The 19,982-nt window shown below is 33.2% G+C and overlaps 2 protein-coding genes across 2 annotated transcripts in view; one reads left to right on the plus strand and one right to left on the minus strand.

Annotated features, from left to right (window-relative positions):
- The window catches only part of LOC111050190 (ras association domain-containing protein 8), a 30,556-nt gene extending 23,310 nt beyond the window's left edge, over positions 1 to 7,246 (minus strand). The window contains exons 1-3 of the mRNA XM_039431929.1: positions 7,090 to 7,246; positions 6,106 to 6,267; positions 4,919 to 5,029 (exon numbers count right to left, since the gene is read on the minus strand). Coding sequence (XP_039287863.1) covers positions 4,919 to 5,029; positions 6,106 to 6,177 — 183 coding nt within the window. The 5' untranslated portion in view covers positions 6,178 to 6,267; positions 7,090 to 7,246. The remainder of the gene's footprint in view (positions 1 to 4,918; positions 5,030 to 6,105; positions 6,268 to 7,089) is intronic.
- Positions 1,080 to 14,639, plus strand: LOC111055723 (cilia- and flagella-associated protein 298). Its single transcript, XM_039431931.1, has 5 exons — positions 1,080 to 1,213; positions 10,887 to 11,036; positions 12,636 to 12,871; positions 13,922 to 14,092; positions 14,493 to 14,639. Exons 2-5 carry the CDS (start codon positions 10,898 to 10,900, stop codon positions 14,637 to 14,639), a joined length of 693 nt encoding a protein of 230 aa, XP_039287865.1. The 5' UTR covers positions 1,080 to 1,213; positions 10,887 to 10,897.
- The last annotated feature ends 5,343 nt before the right edge of the window (positions 14,640 to 19,982 follow it).

Here is a 19,982-nt window from a genome sequence, read left to right on the forward strand (position 1 = left end):
ATATTGTTTCGCTGAGACAAACGTGTAATGAGCTTACGGAAGAAAACAGTCGCCTGAACTTTCTTCTGGATCGTCTCGAGGGTTTTTCCAGATGGAATAATTTGGTTTTCTTCAATATTCGCGAGGAGAAGGCGGAAAACAGTGATAAGTGCGAGATCCTCATAAAGAGTATTATATCTACGAGATTAAACGTCAATCTGGATCAGTATGATATAGAACGAGCTCATAGAACTGGTCGTCGAACTGGACAATGCAGGCCAATTATTGTGAGATTCGCAAATTACAAGAAAAAAATGGAAGTCTTGTCACAAAGGAAACGGTTCAAAGACTCCAATATTGGTGTTGAAGAGGATTTTACTGTCCGAGTTAGAAGCGTTCGTAGAGAGTTGAAACAATTCATGTCAATGGATAGGAAAGATGGACAGCATGCAGTTCTCCAATACGACAAACTCCTTGTCAACGGTCAGCCGTATACGCTGGATAAATTGAAAATGCAATCCAGAAATTTGAGCAACCAGGATGTCGAAGAACAAGTGGGAGAAGAAGATCAAATAGTAGGAGTAGAAAAACACATTAGTAGCAACCCGACTACAACGCAAACAAGTGAAATAAATTAAATGAGGCGGAGCCAGACATTCGAATTAGCAGTGAGTCATCTTCCGATGTTGCAGCTTTACAAACTGAAAATCTCAATGAGGCAGCGCAGCACGAGATGAGCTCTGAGACTGGTTCAATAGTAAGAGCACAGGCGATGGTCCACGCAGCAGCCAATCATACTACCGAGGAGAGACGAGGCCAGAATATGACATACAACATGAGGGCGAAGAGCGTCTCGGATTCCAGCTCCAGAATACTACGATCCAACAAAGCAGCAGTTGGAAATAATTCTCATCCGAAGGCGAAATCAACAAATACCCCAGCGAGAAAGCCATCTACAATGACAACGTGGCTGAATCGCGGTAAGACACCTTCGCGGACAAAGGCTGCACAAGGCAGCCAACCACATTCGGGATAGCAGTTGGGGAGAGCTGGAGAGCGCGGACGGTCTACATCGTTCGGAGTCTTGAGTGGGGAATCGGCTCAAATCAAGAATAGAGAAGAGGTTGGAAACACGCGAAACGAGGAGTCAGCACGGAGAACGAAGGAAGATAAGGAATCCAAACGATTGGACATATTCGAGATGGGACCCTCACCTTCCCAGCAGCAGAGAGAGGTAGAATCATACACTAATCTTAGTATAGGTTCTAATAATTTAGTCGTTCAAAACAATATGAAAGAGAATGAAAACTTGCAAAACCTCCCATTTAGAGTAGTATTTTGGAATTGTCATGGTCTTAATAATTTATATGCATTGAGTTTATCCCAGCAAGAAGATCTGATCGGCTACGACATAATAGGGTTATGTGAAACTTGGATCTCACACAAATTAGAACATGTAGGAACCTTCTCTAATACATTATTATAACATAGTTCAAAAAGAGGCAGAAAAAAATAATAGTAGAGGTAGAGCGATTGGAGGATTAATAATGCTAATAAATAAAAGATTGAAGTTCTAAGTTGTAGAATTGAATTATGTATTCCTGATAGTTGAAATTTTTGTAAATAAGAATAAAATTTTGATAGGATTAGTTTATATTCGTTCAGGCTATGAACTGGAAGGTTTGAACAAGTTAGACTCCTTTTTAACGCGATTTTCAGCGCGCTTGGATAAGATTGCTATGATACTCGGGGTGATTTTAATAGAAGAATAGGGGATATGAATTCAATGTATGAGGAAGGCCTATTCCAACACACTGATCTGCAGTCGAATAGATTATCGAATGATCTTATTGGATCGTAAAGGTAAAAGATTAATAGAAATGATGGAGGACAAATCATTTGTAGTATTAAATGGTAGAAGTAGAGGGGATAGCACTGGCCTCTTTACCTTTTTTAATGAGAATGGTTGTAGTACAATTGATTATGTATGGATTAATATTGGATTCCTGGATATAGTGAACGATTTTCTTTTCACAGATTTCATTTTGAGTTCCGATCACTTGCCTTTAACTTTAGAATTGAATGTAACTGTAAATGCAACAGGTAGGAATAACAGTATCTATGATTTCAAGCTCACCTGGTTTGATAACAAGAAAGCGCATTTTAAATGTGCCTTGCAATCTAGCAATGTCCCGCAGATAACAAATCAATCAGCTGATTTTCTGTTCCGTGAATTACAAACTGATATCTACAATGGTGCTATCTGCACTATCTACAAACTGCTATCTACAATAAAGCGACGGACATGATAATCAAGGATAGGAGAGATAGAGTGAATAATAATCAGCCGTGGTTTGACAGAGAATGTAAAAATGAGAAAAGAGAAATGCGAAGACTGTTTAGAGTGGCGAAGCGTGGAATGTTCAATGAGCAAGACTTATCACTATACCTATCTAAAAAGAAGTGTTACAAACAATTGTTGAAATTAAAGACATTAGAATATTTCGAAAGAATAAGAGCCAATCTTTCTAATATTAGGAGCAGTAAAGATTTTTGGAAAGCAGTTAACTTGTTTAAAAATAAAGAATACAGAACTGATAACATTTCTTTGGAGGCTTGGGAGGTATTTTTGAAAGATAAATACGGATGCGCAGAAAATGGCCGAATTCATATTGAGACTAGATTTGCAGATGCTCGTCACCCATACTTGGATCAAGAGTTCAGTTCAGATGAATTGTCACATGTACTTTCACTTATGAAAAATAAAAAGGCACCGGGTATTGACGGAATTGGAAATGAGTTTTATAAAGCACTACCAGAAAGGTGGAAAGACTATCTACTGGGTATTTTCAATAAACTATTTTTGAAAGGAGAGTTTCCCGAGGCTTGGTTAAAAACAAAGATGTTTTTCATATTCAAAAAAGGTGATAGATTGGATCCAAAAAACTATCGCGGAATCGCCCTGATCAATAATATTGTTAAAATTTTTACTCGACTACTCGAGATCAGACTCTCAAACTGGGCAGATCGCTGCAACGTACTCCTCGAGTGCCAGAGTGGTTTTAGAAGAGGGCGCAGTTGTATCGATAACATTTTTGTACTACAAACTTTGATCTTCAATCAGATCTCAGAAAACGCAAATTATTTGGTTTGTTCGTGGACTACGAATCCGCGTTAGACTCGGTGCCGCATGAACTTCTATGGCATGAGCTAGGTATGTGCGGAGTAAGCAGCAGAGTGATAAGGGTGATGAGAGCGCTGTATGGCTTTGCCACACTCATAGTCGATAAGGGTCGTCAGGATGGAATTTCACAGCCTATAAAGGTGTCAAAAGGCGTTTTACAGGGAGATTCGTTGAGTCCTTTACTTTTTACATGCTATTTAAGGGAAATAGAGCATCATTTTAGAGAGAGAAGTCTACATGGTATCCCTTTAAATAGAAATGTGGACGTCATGATGCTAATGTTCGCGGATGACATTGTTATTCTGGCAGACAGTGACTCAGATCTAAGAAACAAGTTGAAGTGCCTGACCGAGTATTGTGATAAATTGAAGTTGTTAGTAAACATAGATAAAACAAAGGTAGTTGCATTTCATAAAAAAGGCCTTAGACGTAATGCAGCTTTCTATTACAGAGATAAGAAACTGGATATTGTGAATAGCTATAAGTACCTTGGAGTTGAGTTCCACTCTTCGGGAAAATTCAATAAATTCGCGGAGTTTCAAGTTAGTAGATCTAAATACATTGGAGAGACAACCATAAATATTCTAAGAAAGGCGAAGTCGGATGTTTGGGCGAGCAAAATGAAGCTCTTTGATTCAATTCTCATGCCCACAGTGCTATATGGATCGGAGATATGGGGTCTAAGCTGTATGAATATACTGGAGAAGGCACAGCTTTATTTTCTAAAGCGTTTACTCCTGTTGAATAGAAGCACTCCCAGCTGGTCATTGAGATTGAAGACTGGAAGACTACGGTTGAATAGTTTTATATTCGTCAAGTCAACTAAATACATTTATACACTTATATACAATAGCTTACAATACAGCAAAATTATAGATGAATTTACATGATATAGACTAAGAAAATAATTATTGAACTGTATATGATATGAAAAAGCAATTTGTAATATAATAACTATAGATAATAATTATAATGTTATGCATCTACATAAATTGGCGGAGCTTTGTAATGTGATATCATGGAATGTAATGACTGTATTCAACTCAACTCGTTTGTATTAGCATATGTGCTTGAAACAAATAAATGTATTTTATTTAATGAAGAAATTGGGTGATATAAAAACTAATTCAACATGAAATAATTATTAAACTAAATTTCAAATGAAATGCTGTCAACCAGCCCAAAGACTTATGCTACTGCAAATATTGATAACTGGGTGAACAGCTAGAGGTAAATTTATATCAAGCAAAAGCGACTAACCAGTCTAAAGATGGAAATAAATGTTAAATTGTATTGTTTCAAATGCTAATGAATATGAAATAATAATTATTGAACGAAATACAAATAAAATGTTTTTTTCTCAGTTGTCAATATTTACAGTAGTAGAAGTTTTCAGGGTGGTTGAAAAAATTTAATTTAATAATTATTATTTCATATTTATCACCGTAGGCTAGCATTAGAACAACTGGAATTTCTGATTTATTTCCATCCGTATAATAATTGAACATTTAACTAAATAAAATATGGAGAGAAATCACGATGGGTCTATTGGAGGAATGGAGCCGCCTGTTTTTTCTAGAAAAGTAATCGACAACCAATGTTTAAAATTGAAGATGTGTTTTAGGCAACATCATAGTTATCATTGTTGATGAGTTACTGTAGTTATAAAATTAATAGAGTAGAGCGGTGAAAATAAGTAGGTATTTTAATACAGAAAACAAAAATAAATCACATAAAAAGTATTTTTAAATGTACCTTGAGCGGATGTTCTTGAGGAGCAAGCAGTCGCTCGTTGTTCCTCCAGCGTTCAATCAAAGTGAAACGTCCAGTTTTCCCTGTGGCGTGAGCTAATGCATAGACTACATCCTATAATCATCAAACAATTTAATGATTAACCTTCCGGCAGTCGCGCTGTTGTAAAAAGTACAACAGTGTCAGTTTATTTGCTGCACAAAACAATTGGATGGGGTAGTGTCAGTGAATGAGTCACCTATGCATTCCAAAACTTTCTCCCCATCACTCCACTGAGTTGCAGTATCAACCGAGCAATGGTTCTGTCTTTATGTGCCATTTAGTGACGACAGTGCATAAGATAGGAAAAGACTGTATGTACGGGGACTGTAAACGAACCAATAACACAGAATTGATGGCTTTGCTTGGAGTACCTTATTGGGCTGAAATGGTAATCATCCAAATGTACATAGGCGTAAAATAATCCAAGAAGATAGAAAAAATAATTATACAATATTAACATATAATAAAACATATTAATTAATATGTTTTGACAGCAAACAGAGTAAATAGCACTTGGAAAATTGGATGTTGTAAAAAGTACAACACGCGACTGCTCGTGTGATTGATTAGGGCGCACTTCCGGAAGGTTAACATGATGTAGTGCGGTAACTAAAAATAAAAAAGCTCTATAACGCAGGAGAAATGAGAATAATTAAACTCACAAAAAATAGTCATTAACAGTCAATAGTCATTGGACCAACTGTGCTAAAAGTAAGAAGGTTAATGATTATTTTTCAAATTTCAATATTCTAAAAGAACTAAATAACTCATTTTTTCAAGTTCTCGGTGATTATTAAGTTTAGTATTAGAGTAAAGCTAAGTGTTCCATCCTTCTAAATTCCAAATTTTTAGTTTCTTCATTTTTGGATAGTAAATTGGAATCTAGTTGTTGAAAAAGAAATAGGCTAATTGACTTTTATCTTTTGGAATGATATAAAATTTGGGAGAAGAGCAGTTTTGGGCAGTAGGCTATAGCTCTTTCCCAATTGCTGATAGCTCCATGATTTTTATTTCTTACAAAAATGAATGAATTTTCTTTTTTTACAAAATAACTTATTCTTTTGCTTCTTATAAAATTTAACAGTTACTAAATATCATATAACGTTACTCAAGACAAGTTTCTAATAAAATATTTTAGTAATTCTGACCTGACAAGTTGTTGTTTCCGTTACTCCACAAACAATTCTCTGAATTCCTTCCACCCAGACTTTCAGTTCCATTTTAGGAGTTTGGCAGACTCAAGCAATCACAGAACAGCATACTGAAATCTTTCGAATTCGTTGACTAGGAATACTCTCCATAACTGAAAACTAAGAAAGAAAATGTTTGCTTTGTAGAATAGGAAGCGCACCAATTTAATTAGTCTCAAGTTAAGAAGAATTACATAGATAACAATTTTTGATATCATTCATGATATAAACTTACTTATTGAACAATTCGAATGTAATTTGTTGAATCCAGACCAAGACGTATCTTGATAAGGTTGATATTGATTCAAGGGGAAAATGAACTTTGAACAGCATAATAAATATAACCTAAGAGATCTTTCCCTTTCTAGATAGTAATCAAAGGAATGCCAATTAAATCTTAATATTTAAAATAAGTGGAAATGCATAAGGAATCAGCACTCTCTGACTCTAAACGCAAGATTTGTTTGAGATAGGAAGTTTATCTTGACACTGTCAATCAACCTCTCAATTTATTTTGCATTTATGTCATAATGATTGAACAGTTTTTCATTTCAAGTAAAATTCTATGAGATTGAATTGATAATAACATAACAATTCGATTTAAACAAATAGTACTCTATTCAAAATAAATATAAAGTAGCCTAATTGCAGTCAGATTCAGATGTCAACATGTAGCCTAAGTACTAAGCTAATTTAGTCTTTCTATTTTTAAAGATCGATTGCCTGTTTAAAGAAATATTATTTCTAATGAATGATTAACAGGAATGTCAAGCAATGTAATTGTACAATAAACCAAGGGCTACGCCTACTATTAGTAACCAAAAATAAGAGTGTCGTATTATTAGTGATAAGTAGGGTTAAATCTTTTAGAAGTTCAAGGGCAAAACTAAATTATTAGCAACTGATTTGGATATAAAATTTTACAAAAACATAATGAATTACCTCCAATACAATCTTTCGAAATCACAAGGACTCAATTCTTAAACATAGTAATATTTAATTATTTGACATTAGAACAACAAACTTCACAACACGCCATTGTCAAAATATTGTTCTTTTTTCTCGATCCCAAATGTTTGGAAAAAGCCAAGCCTGCAGTAATCAGTGTTACCAACGCAATATCAGTTTATTGAATTAATCTTATATTGAAGAAAGAATTTATTGAATCAACTGAATAATAATTTGATCAGTGAAATTTGATTTTAATTTCATTTGAGGTATATGATTCAAATTTTTTAAAGAGATACTAGAAAAAAATGAGTTGAAGCAGGACCTTCTAAATAGGTCCTGTATTTAGGAGGTCCTGCTTGAGCATTCAAAAAGAAGCGGGAATTTTTAAAATGCCTGAATTTTAAAAATACATTATTGATGCTTTATTTTCAAGTTTAATAAAAGTATAATTTATCACTTATTCAGAATCTCATTGATAGATGAAATTAATAATGGTATCAAGCAGAAAGAATTATATATTTGAACAACAAAATATTTATTTCATTTATTTAAATTTTGGCACATTTAAAGCAGCTATAGTTGCCTAGCAACCACATTTCAACCGGTAAATAAATGGCTGAAACTAAAATTGTGTAATTACTTTGCTTATTTATTTGCCATATTCACTTGAGAATTGTAATAAGCTGTTATCGATTCTTCTTTAGGATTTTCTTGAGCCAGTATTAAATTGGTTAGTACCTACTTGAAACATTGAATTCTTTTTTTAACTTGACAGAAGCAAAAGTAGCTTATATTAGAACTTTTTTCTTATACACATTAAAGCTGCGTTTACATCAAAGTTATAACAAAATGTTAATAGTTTAATCCTTATAGATTCTATTAGATTGAACATAACTTATCATACACATGATGAACATATATGTGCTTGTCAAGCTCCATTCAATCTAATAGAATCTATAAGGATTAAGTCAGTTATTAACATTTTGTTGATAAATTTTGTGTAAACGCAGCTTTCAGCTCACTTTTATGAGCTCTAAATTTATTTTGGATTTGCATAATTCATAATTATAATTATTACATCACAGAGCGTTAGATTCTACTAGAAATTGTTACCTTAATGTTTGAGCTTTAATATATACCGTATTATATGCATCTCATTACAGCACAATAAGTTGAAAAAATTTGTTGAATGTCAAGAAAATAATAAAATTACTGCTCTATTTAATTCATCTACTAATTAGAGTTGTTGATAAAAAATAATTAAAATATGTTTTTTTGCAAGTTTTTAAATATAATATAAATACGTAAGGGCCGATATAGTGTGAAATAATAATAGGGGGAACACTACCTTTACTTTGAGTGCACCAACACTGTACTATTGACTGCATTGTATAAAATTTTAGATCCAATACTATGAAAAATAAAGCTATCACAGCCAAATAATAGACTTAACTAATAACTAACTGAACTAGTTAACTAACTAATAAATAAAACTGGAATAAAAAATACTAGAACTCGATATTATTAATACTAATATTCATTTAGAGGGGAGTAGTTGATCACTGCTGGTGCACGCAAAGTACACTCATAATGAGTACTAATTTGTGTTACATATTTTAATTATTCACATAATATTTAAAATTATTTAATATAATATAGATTTTTATTAAAATGTAATCTCCCACATTTTTATATTTTTATGAAGATAAAGCCGAAGGTGTGTAGGCCTATGTCTAGTGGGCTCATAACGCGTAGCCTTGAAGTTTACTTTTTGAATTCAAGGAAATTGCTATAGCAACTTGAACATGGAATATTATATACTCGAATGTGATATTATACCGGGTGATTCAAAAAGGACTTTACAACTTTGAAAATTCATATAAATCTTATTAAACAAGGTACAGAGCTGGTTTTGGTGTTGTTCTAAAGGAAAACACTCCAAAGTTTTGACTCACGAAGTCCGCTAGTGCCTGGTCGCGCCACAAAAGCGCTAGCGGCAGTTAAGTCAAAGATGGCTGCATTCATTGGACCCGAGCGTGCTAGCTGAATGTTTTGGCTTGAAAAAACAAATAGTACACCTTGATATGTTGCAAAAATGTTTGATACCACAGATCGATGAGTATGACCGAGAACGAAACAATCTTTATGCAAGAAGGCGCACCACCACACTATCTGACTGACATCTGGGATTTTCTTAATGACCGCTTTCCAAATCAGTGGATTGGCCGTAATGCGCCAATTGCATGGCTCCCTCGTTCCCCACACCTGACACCGCTGCATTTTTTCTTGTGAGGTTTCATAAAATATATGATGTAGGCCTACGTACCTCCTTTGCCAGCCACTCTACCTGAACATAGAGCAAGGATTTGCGCTCCTGCTGAGCAAGTTACACCTGAAATGCTAGTGCGAGTCTGCAGGATAAACAACGCAAGTCAGATAGAAAATCTTTAGTTTAAGGTGAAAAAACTTGAAGTGTTTTCCTTTAAAACAACACCAAAACCAACTCTGTACCTTGTTTATTGAGATTTATATGAATTTTCAAATTTAGTAAGTCCTTTTTGAATCAGCCGGTATAGTGCTGCAGAAATAAATCCATCAACTGAGTATTTAGCATTTTTCCATCCTTCTTCTGTTGAATTACAAAAAATGTGATGTGATCGATCATATTATTGTATCAAATAAATCTAATTCAAAAAATATTGGTGATTATGGATAATTATGTATGTAGACCTATCCTCCTCTAGATTAAAAAACATATATTTTGTCGAAGAAATTACTATATAGTGATAGATATCCTAGTGTTGAAAAGTTATAGGGCCTACAGCCGAAATTTACTAAGTTTAATATGCAGTATTATAATAAAACAAATGTTTGATATTCTATTACAATTAATTATTCTAAAGCAACATAACATGATTAGCTAATGGAATAACAAAAAAGAATAAACTTACATAGCATAGCTAAATCAAGACTACTGTGTTGTTGTTAAAGCTTGAAAGAAGCTTAATGGAAAGTGTTAATTTAAGATTATTTTATTTCGGTATTCCTAAAATCTGTCAACTATTACAGTGAAAAGATTCCTGTTATCGCTTTAATTATAAAATTAGACAGATTTATATAAAAACAAACAGTATAAAATAAAAATTTGTAATGAGAATGTCCTCGAAGTATTTCAAATATATTGGCAAACCAAAGAACTCAATTTCACACACAGATCGAAGACCTTCAATCCATGTGATGGGGTACATGAGTGTCCAGTCCATGAAAAAATCATTCCTGCATAAAAACTCTGTTGGTTCACGGCTCTTCCCTCTATTCATTGTATTATATCTTCTTAAATGTATTCAGGGCTACTACTTATTTTTATTTATAAAATTGCATTATATTAGCCTACCCTTCTTTTAAAATTAGTGTAAAATAATAATAGGTATTAAAATTTTAATTTGTGTTTTCAATCTATTAATTTAAAAAAGGGTACTATTATAATGCTATTTTATATATATTATTATATAATATCATATTATTGATGAATTGATTAGATTCTATCATTTTATACTGCATTGTTATAGTATACCGTACTTTGATTTTGAAGGAATGTGAAAATTATATATTGAGAACTCATTTTTGCATTATTTTAATTCATTTTAAACTGTTATTTCAAAAGTATTATTCTATTTAAGAGTTTGAACTGACAAGTTGTGAATTAGATATATATTTTTTTTCCATAAGAAAAAGAATACTTTTTGGATTTGAATTAAATTTTGAATAATTGTATCTTATTTTTATAGGTGTATCCAGAATGGTGAAAGTTCTGGTGAAAAAAGGTGATGAAACACAATTTCTGTATGAAACATCGGTTGGTACAGATAATGTAGAGCTCACTCAACAGATAACTTACATCTATAATGGGAGGCTTAAAGTAAGCAGAATTTGTTCAGGTGAGCATAATACAGTATTATATTATTATTTTTCCAATACTCAACACAAGTGTATGATTGACATATTCAATGCTTCTCAATTTCAAATAAAACAATTCAATGCCATCTCCATTCAACAATCTCTAAATAAATACAGTAATCAGGTTTGTTCCAAGAAGACAACTTTTTTTAATAGCGTTAGTACGAGCATTTGGATTCATGAACATTGTATAACAGTAACCGTTATTCAGGACATATTCCGGGCTATTCCTATTAATTAATTATTATTTATTGCTCACAAGGAGGTTTTCTCTGAGGATTTTTGAAAAGTTCTGAAAAACGTTTGTTCTTCGAGAGCCTAGTTTACCATAAATGAATATTGTTTTAATAATATTATTGATGATAATGTAGGAAACTTCTCAATAATTTTCCAGTGATGATAATAATTATAACTTTGTTGTAGTTTTGACACTGTGTTACTTTTATTACAAGCAACACAGTGTCAAAACTACAACAAAGTTATAACATAGTGTTTCGTCATGGAAAGCAACTTTAATAATCTTAATGCCAAATGACCTGACTGGTTTACAAAAAATAAGCATCTTAACCAGTCGACTAAGCATCTCACCAACTCCTAATTCAGTGATACTACAATAACATGACAGAAATGTGATAATTATATTCGTCTTAAGTAGAGCGTGCACTAGGTCTGTGGAGCGGCGCGAAGAGTTTACGACCTGGAATTGAATACATGTGATCAAGTGTACAACTCCGAGCTGTAGGTCGGGAGCGCGGCGCGACGCGCTCCTAGTGCACGGAGGTCAGGTCGGAAATTTTCCGCGCTCGGGTAGATTCGTGAAGGCTCGGCTGTTTCCGACCTCTGATTTAGTAAACAGCCTGCTGTTCTGTCGTCTTCCAGTTCACATTCTAATCAATTACCCACGATTACGGTAAGTTAATGGGAAAATGTACCAACATTTTATCTTCTTGATAGTTCCTCTCTCTCTGCTTCATCCACAACTGCCAAAAATAATATTTCTTCATCTGAGTCATCCATCACTCAAGTCTGCCACTTTATCACAACCTCAAATTAGAACTGACTTCAATCAGAACTCTAACTTCATCAAGTATGTCTTGATACAAATCGCAATCTATTATTACTTATTGACAAGTCTACGTCACGACTAACTAGTCCAAAACAGTGCCGCGCTCGCAGTGCACAGACCTTCCATTTTCCGCTCTATTTCTGCTGCGCGCCGCGCCGCTCCACCGACCTAGAGCACGCTCACCTTTAATGTGATCAAAAGTGAGCAGTTAAGCTAATTCTAAATACTGATTCCAATTACTGAATACTAAAATAATACTAATAATTAAAAATATTAATTCTAATTCTGATGCTTGCATTCATGATTTGGAATTATTGATATTATTTAATTTTCACACTATTATCGATTTAAATTTTAAGCGGATATTCAGATCGTTATGATAAACTATAACAATATATAGTGTATCCACATACAGTAGGCCTATATTGAAATCGATACAAATTAGTGAAACAACTAAAATAGCATAAAATACGCTTTGAAAAAAAGGTGATGATGAAATGTTCTATTTTTTCAGAATTGGAGGAATTATCGAAACATGGTACTATGCTACCTCCTGACATGATGGGCCTCACCGATGAGCAGATTGAAGAGTTGAAGTTGAAAGACGAGTGGGGGGAGAGATGCGAGCCAAGTGGTGGCTGCACTGACAACAAAGATCCGATGGGTCGCCGAAACGGCAAGCAACCTTCCGAACACATGCAACAACTCATCAACAAGTCAGTTACAGATGTCAAGGAGATGTTGTCAAAGGTGAACAATATAAATACCTACCCTTTTTTGCGTTATCATATGCTGAAGAAATAATATAATCTTCTTTTGTGTTTAGAAATTGGGATAATAATGTAGTACCTCAAACCAATTTCTTCATGCAATGATAACTTTGTTAAAAAAATTTTGAGCTCAAACAGAGACATTGTGCATTTTGTGCATGGTTCGGTACATTAAAATTGTCTTTGGAAATTGAAATTTGTCAAAAAAAACATTGACATATTAATTTGATTATGAGAAAAATTTCGAAAGATCATAAATATATTGAATATATCCCATTGATTTATTAATATATTCAGAAGTTTTTCAGAATAATCAAAATTTTGAATTTTCAATTACAGCTTATTAATGTATAACAAGCACAAAAATAACGTCTCTGCTGCTCTGAAATTCGAACAACATAACAAATTTTGAATTTTCAATTACAGTTTAATGTTGCCTATACCAAGCACAAAAATAATGTCTCTGCTGCTCTGAAATTTGAACAAAATAATCATTGCATTTTAGTCAAATTATTATGTTCAATATGAATATAATCTTATTTTCATGTAATTAAAAAAGTTGTTAGCATAACATTAAAAATTTCAATTTGTTTAAGTAAGCATTTGTTCAATCACAATATTGGAAATTTATTTCAGAAAATGGTTTAGGCAGATAGACCCATTGGGAAAGAAAATGATTATATGATGGAAAGATGTTTCAACAGTAATTTTTTACAATCAAGCTTAGACTGGAAAATATGTTTTATTTGTGGAAACTTGAGCATCTGAAATGAAGTTTAGAATTATTTCTCATGAATGATTGAGTAAATTGAAGTTGGCTTATACCATACCACTATTTGTATTCTAAAGTGGATGACCTCTCTTTAAGAGTTTGGTGCATATGATATTCTCTGAATTGTTATAATTAAAATAACTAAGATGAGGTTATTCCATGATTACAATAAATCAACTTATGTTGTAACTAATAGTAGGCTACGTATTTCATTCCATTTACACTCAGGATATTTGAGTTTTGCTTTCTGTTTAATAGAAAAAGGCTGATAATGGAATTTGCATGACTTTGAAAACTGTGCAAGAAGCCTTGGAAATTCTGCGTGGCACAGTCATGATTATCTATCCAATGAATCTCCCTCCTCATGATGTCATTCGCCAAGAATTTGAAAATACTGAGGATTTATCTGGGACTCAGGCTTCACTGGATGTGAGTTTGTGATTTTTCGTGTTTCAAAAATCATTAAGTCTGATAACTTCCATGTATAGTTACAACATTACCTACGTTATATGTACAAGTATATACTTAATTATATTGTTTCAGTTAGGTACATATCATGAAAAAATATTGACAAATAATGAGAACAGAATATGGCATATTGAATTCAAATTATATCATGAAGAGTTATAATACTCATAGGTTACCTTTTAAAATATAAATATTCTGAAAGAATCTATGGAATTTCACTGGCAGAGGCCTGCTATCATTCCATGATCTCTCATACCTTTATGTTTAAAAAATATCACTGAGAATATCGACTAATTAATAAAAATAATGATAAACTCAATTTTCAATATGAGGAAAATATTATTGATATGTTGTTTTTCAGGTAATTGATGTTGCTTCAGCTCAGCTCTGGTTCTCAGGTAAAGAGCTCGTGAGAAACAAGAAGCTTTGCAATTTTGTTGGGAACAACTACACACCTTCAAGAGCGAATATATCGGGAACTGTTGGAAGAATCACAAAATTCCACTAAACAAAAAGTGTAGATAATTTATCAAGCTTCATTTTTGAATGGATAGTTATGTCGGTTAAACGTATTGTTTTCAAGATATGAGCGTGGGAGCAAAACACTGAAAATGCTATTTTCAAACCACTCCATCCCCTTAGCAAATGAGTTAGGAATATGGGGACTTTTGATATGTTATTCTCCTAACTAGTCTTAACAAAGCTGCAAAGTCAAAAATTGTGTTTAAAACATTCCCTCCAAATTCCTTTGACAATAATTGGTCTATTGTTGCAAAAATGAAGATTTCACAATCAACACTAAAACTGCTGCGAAAGGTGTTGGGAAATTCGTAAAAGTGTAAAATTATGCATCAAATTGAAGAGAATTTAATGCTCTATAAGTTCATAATCAGCATGGATTTTCCCATCGATTTTTAAAATGTTAAATAATAGCAAAATTTGATGAGAAATTGGAGGCAAATGTGTTTTTTCAAAAAAGTCACACCTTCAAGAGCGGATATCTGGAAAATAAGAGAATATATAGATAAATTTGTGAAATAAAAATCTTGTAGGAAATTATGTAAGCTTCTGCTTAAAGCTAAAGCTGCTGAAAAATGTGAAGGGAAATACGTAAAAGTATAAAATCATACATCAAATTGAAGAGAATTCAATGCTCTATAATTTCATAATCAGCATGGATTTTTCCCAACGAATTTTGAAAAGTTATTATAGCAAAAATTGAAAGAAATTGGAGGCAAACATGTTTTTTCAAAAATGTCACACCTTTGAGATATAAGTTATTGTAGATATTGTAGGAAATTATGTAAGCTTCAATTTTGTATATGTCCATAACAATTATGTCTGTAAGATACATAGTTTTCGAGTTATATCCAAGAAACCAAAAAATGGTACCGTTGAACCACCCCCACCCCTTTAGCCCAGGTGGTAGGGGTGGGGACTTTTGATATGTTTACCTCCTTACTACCCTAAACAAAACTGCGGGGTCAAAAATTGTCTTGCAACCATTTCCCTCTATCCCCTTTTTTGAGCTTTCATTGCCTGGACTACTTTATGGGATAGAATTCAATAATTGCTGTATCTTCCTTAGCACCTTCATTCCAATATTTATCTTCTCAATCATATCCTTATCACCTACAGAGGTAGATAGGCTACGTGAAGTGTTTGCAAGTTCCACGACTTAACAGCTGACTGATTAGTTTTCATTATTGAATGAGAATAAAATTCCAATAGGAATAAATATATAGGAAATTATGTAGGCCTAAGCTTCAATTTTGTATATAACAATTATGTCCATAAGATACATAGTGTTCGAGTTATATGCGAAAAACCAAAATATGATACCTTTGAATCACCCCCAACTCCTTAGCACAGTGGGTAGGGGTGGGGACTTTTGATATGTTTACCTCCTTACTACCCTAAACAGAACTGCGGGGTCCAAAATTTTCTTCCAAACATTTCCCTCTATAACCTTTCTTTGACTGGACTAAAGTAACTTAAGAGTTGGAAGATTTTTATTGGAAATTGCAGTTAACCAACTCCTGGAATATTATTACTCTGTATAAGTTAATAATTATTTCAAATATCCAATGACTGCTATATAAATGGAACTAAGGACTTCTGCTGATAATAATATTTTTTTCCTTCGTCCTGGTACTCCCAGAAGAAGAGAGTTTATTACTGATAATATAAAAAAATAAAAATAAAAATACTGCAAATATTGACCAATATTTGCAGTAGCAGAAATCCTTAGTTCTATTCATATAAGTTAGCTTTCATTGGATATTTGAAATAATTATTGAACAGTAATTACTTAAGAGTCTTCTAACTATAATCATGTACTCAACAAAATGCACAATACTGAATAAAAAAATCTTCATAAAAATAACTGAATATTTTGGATAACTAACACAATATCACCTTCACAACTCCTAAGAAAGTGAAAAATTGATCAATATTTGTAGTCTACTGAATTTTATAATTTTCAATTGAACGAAATGATATGAATGAAATGTTTGAATGAGTACTGAAATATTTCGTTTGAATGATAGATGGGGGAAGGGGCTCCGGCGAGAGAGCCGGTGGTTTCCGATGAGGAACGCAGACAGATGATGCTGCATGCCTTTCGTCGACAGGAGGAGTTGAAGGTAACATCATCAAAATAGCTCTCATCACAATATATTGATTTCAAATAAGGTTACATCTAACTACCTAGTATCTATATAATATAGTGGACCAGTTTAATAATTATTAGATTTGTTGACGTTAGGTGTAAAATTATTTTATTTTGCATTTTTAGCAACTTTACATTTTATTTATAAATGAAACCTGCACATTTTTTTAGGGTTACTAATATGTAGGCTACATAGAAAATGAAATATCAACATTTATTTTCATTTTCACAAAACTTATGTTTCGAGCTTACAAGTAATTTTCAAGTGTGAACGGATGATCATAAATCTTAAACTAATAAATAATATCATGAATACGGTAATCAGTCATACACAAACACTATATCATAGAAAATAAGTTAGTGATGATATTAATTCATTAATATCATATTAAATTCATATTAATTCAAGGCTGTTTATTTTGATAATTTATAATTAGAAATGAATTGTAAGTTCAAAACAAGTTGTGTGAAAATAGAAATAGATGTCAAAAGGGCACTGTTATTTCTAAGTTCTAAAGGATCTTCAAACTTTGTTTTAGTAACGTACAGATTGACTCAATTTGTAAAAAATTTTTCAATTTGTGGTTGTTATTGAGATTTGCAAAATTCTTTGAATAAAATAAGGAGTAAATTATTAATTGAAGGAAAATAAGTGAGAAGTAATGAGTAATGATGAGTAATTCCTCATTGTGTTCTTGAAATCAATTAATCCATTCATTTTGAAGAATTTGTAAACATGATTCGAAAGAGATTATGTATCATGAGCAAAGAGCAAATTTAGGCTATTAGTGCTTCGTAACAGTGTATTTCTCAACGAATAACTAAACCAATACCGTATTAGTATACCTTACTGTATCTGTGGGACGTATTGAGGTACGCTACGAATATGAATTTCAAATGTGATTCAGCCTACCCTTCCATTAGGACTACAACAGTATTCTCAAGTCAACATAATACACCGGAATGAATTTTCCATGATAGGCTATCTCAATGAGACATTTTTCAATGGTTTGTTATTGGTTTTAATATGAATTGGAATGATGAGAATTATTGTTTATTTCTATTTTATCATCAAAATATGTTTCAAGCTCCTGAATGTAAATTCATCTTCTAAAAGCAAGGTCTAAGCTACTCGGTTATTATAGCAAGCGTTCAGTGATTGATAGAAGCACTTCAAGTGCAGCCAAATCGATTTGAATGAATGAATTTCCAATATAACGTCGTCAACTGTCATGTTTTAAGCTGAATGTCCATCACTGAACGGAAACTCCACTTCTCCCCTCCCCTCACGAGACCTGTTGACTGGGAGCGCCTAGTAAATGAGTCGCAGACAGAAACGACGCTATGACGTCACTACTTTGGCGCCGCGACGCAATTTCACCAACAATCCTTGAACATAAAAGCGCGCCTTTCTCACACTGCGTGCCCTCATTTTCACGCTTTTCATACAGACGGAGAGCTGAATAGCCAGCACTGCTATAGAATATACATTACACATCACTACTGCAATGTATACGGCCACAGTATTGTACGGCACTGTCTCTAGGCTATATCTAAGTTATATCCTGAACTGTGTTCATGTAGCAGTGTGTAGTGAAATATGCTTATATCTGAGCTTCTATAACTGTATAGATGCTGTACTGTGTTTGCATAGCTAGTAGCATCGCAGTGAAAAGCAGGCTCCAGCTGCTGATTAAAAACACACCAAGAGTCCACAACTTCATCTTCCCCAACATCACTGACCTCATTTTCTGCAATAAGATGCCGATGGAAATGGTTGACTATAGGAAGCTAACACATCAAGTGATGCTTGGAAAATAAAATAAGTGTCTATTAAATAGGAATAGGAAAATAATAATTTAAGATATTCTGAACATACCTACCATTTCATTATAGTCGCTGAAAACTCTACTCTTCTAAACTCGTCTGACCCCATCCCATCAAAATATTCTGATGGATACTTCCAGGTTTCGAGAGCTGAGGAATCTATAAGATTAAGCATTTGGAAAATATAAACAATAATTAAATAAAGTTGGAAAATAAACATAAAATTGGAGTGAATATTTGTTGTTATATTGAGTTTTAAGGGGTTTGCATCGATTAACTTATAGTGTATGATTACAGATCAATAATCTGTATCTATCTGACTTCAGTTACTGTATAGTAACTTACATACTACTTTTTCTGAGGGTGATGCCCACATGAGCTCTAGGCTTGTTCGTAGGTAATGAGGAGGAATATAATGAGAATGAGAGATGAGTTGGTTCCAAACCACCGGGAAGCGATTTTTCATTTCATGAATCATATTCAGAGGAGTTGGCTCAAGTGATCACCCTTCCAACGGGAGTAGCAGGCGCATGATTCTCAACTTATCCAAGTGATAGCTTGTCAGCGTGACCACTGAGTAAAACCGCTTCTTACAGATAAAATGTACAGTGGTAACCCATTTATAGTAGTCTAACTGTAGTTGAGACGTACCATACTAGTTTATTTTTCACTTCATTTAGAAAATTAGTTGAAAATTATAATGAATATTTTGAGATTCTACTTAATCATCTTCTGTAAAAAAATATAAAATTATATTGATTTGGATTCTCTCGAATAACACACTCACATAAGAGAATTTCTCTTATCTCATCATATAGAGAAGATTGGAAATTTTATTAAATGTAGCTGAAAGCAGCGTTATGTTCATATTCGAATCGTCATCGCACTTCTTTGATGTATTTTTCATTATCTGGTGGACATTCTGTGATATCTCTTATTTCTGGATTTTCATGACCCACCATTTACAAACAGCAGAAGTTCCAATTCCAATAAAATGTCCATATATTGATATGAATGAAATACTGGCACCGTACATAATTTCCATATTTTCTTGAATAGGCTACATTATAAATAATTTTTTCCTACAGTTACGTTGAAAAGTGGCCATTGCTGCACTGATTACAGAACGCAAAGAATCACTTTTCCGCTCTAGTGCGGGAAAAATTTTTCTGCACTCCAGATTTGCAACATGGCAACGCAAAATACTTAGTAGGTTATATGGAGCAACAGTGCAGCAAAATCAAAATGAAGTTGGTAACAGTGACTGCTGTGGCTGCTATAGTGAGCAGAGGTGCAACCAAGCACAACGCGCTAATTATTAAGTAGATATTATAACCAACGACAACGAGGACT

Source organism: Nilaparvata lugens, chromosome 7 (genome assembly GCF_014356525.2).
Source record: "Nilaparvata lugens isolate BPH chromosome 7, ASM1435652v1, whole genome shotgun sequence".
Lineage (NCBI taxonomy): Eukaryota > Metazoa > Arthropoda > Insecta > Hemiptera > Delphacidae > Nilaparvata > Nilaparvata lugens.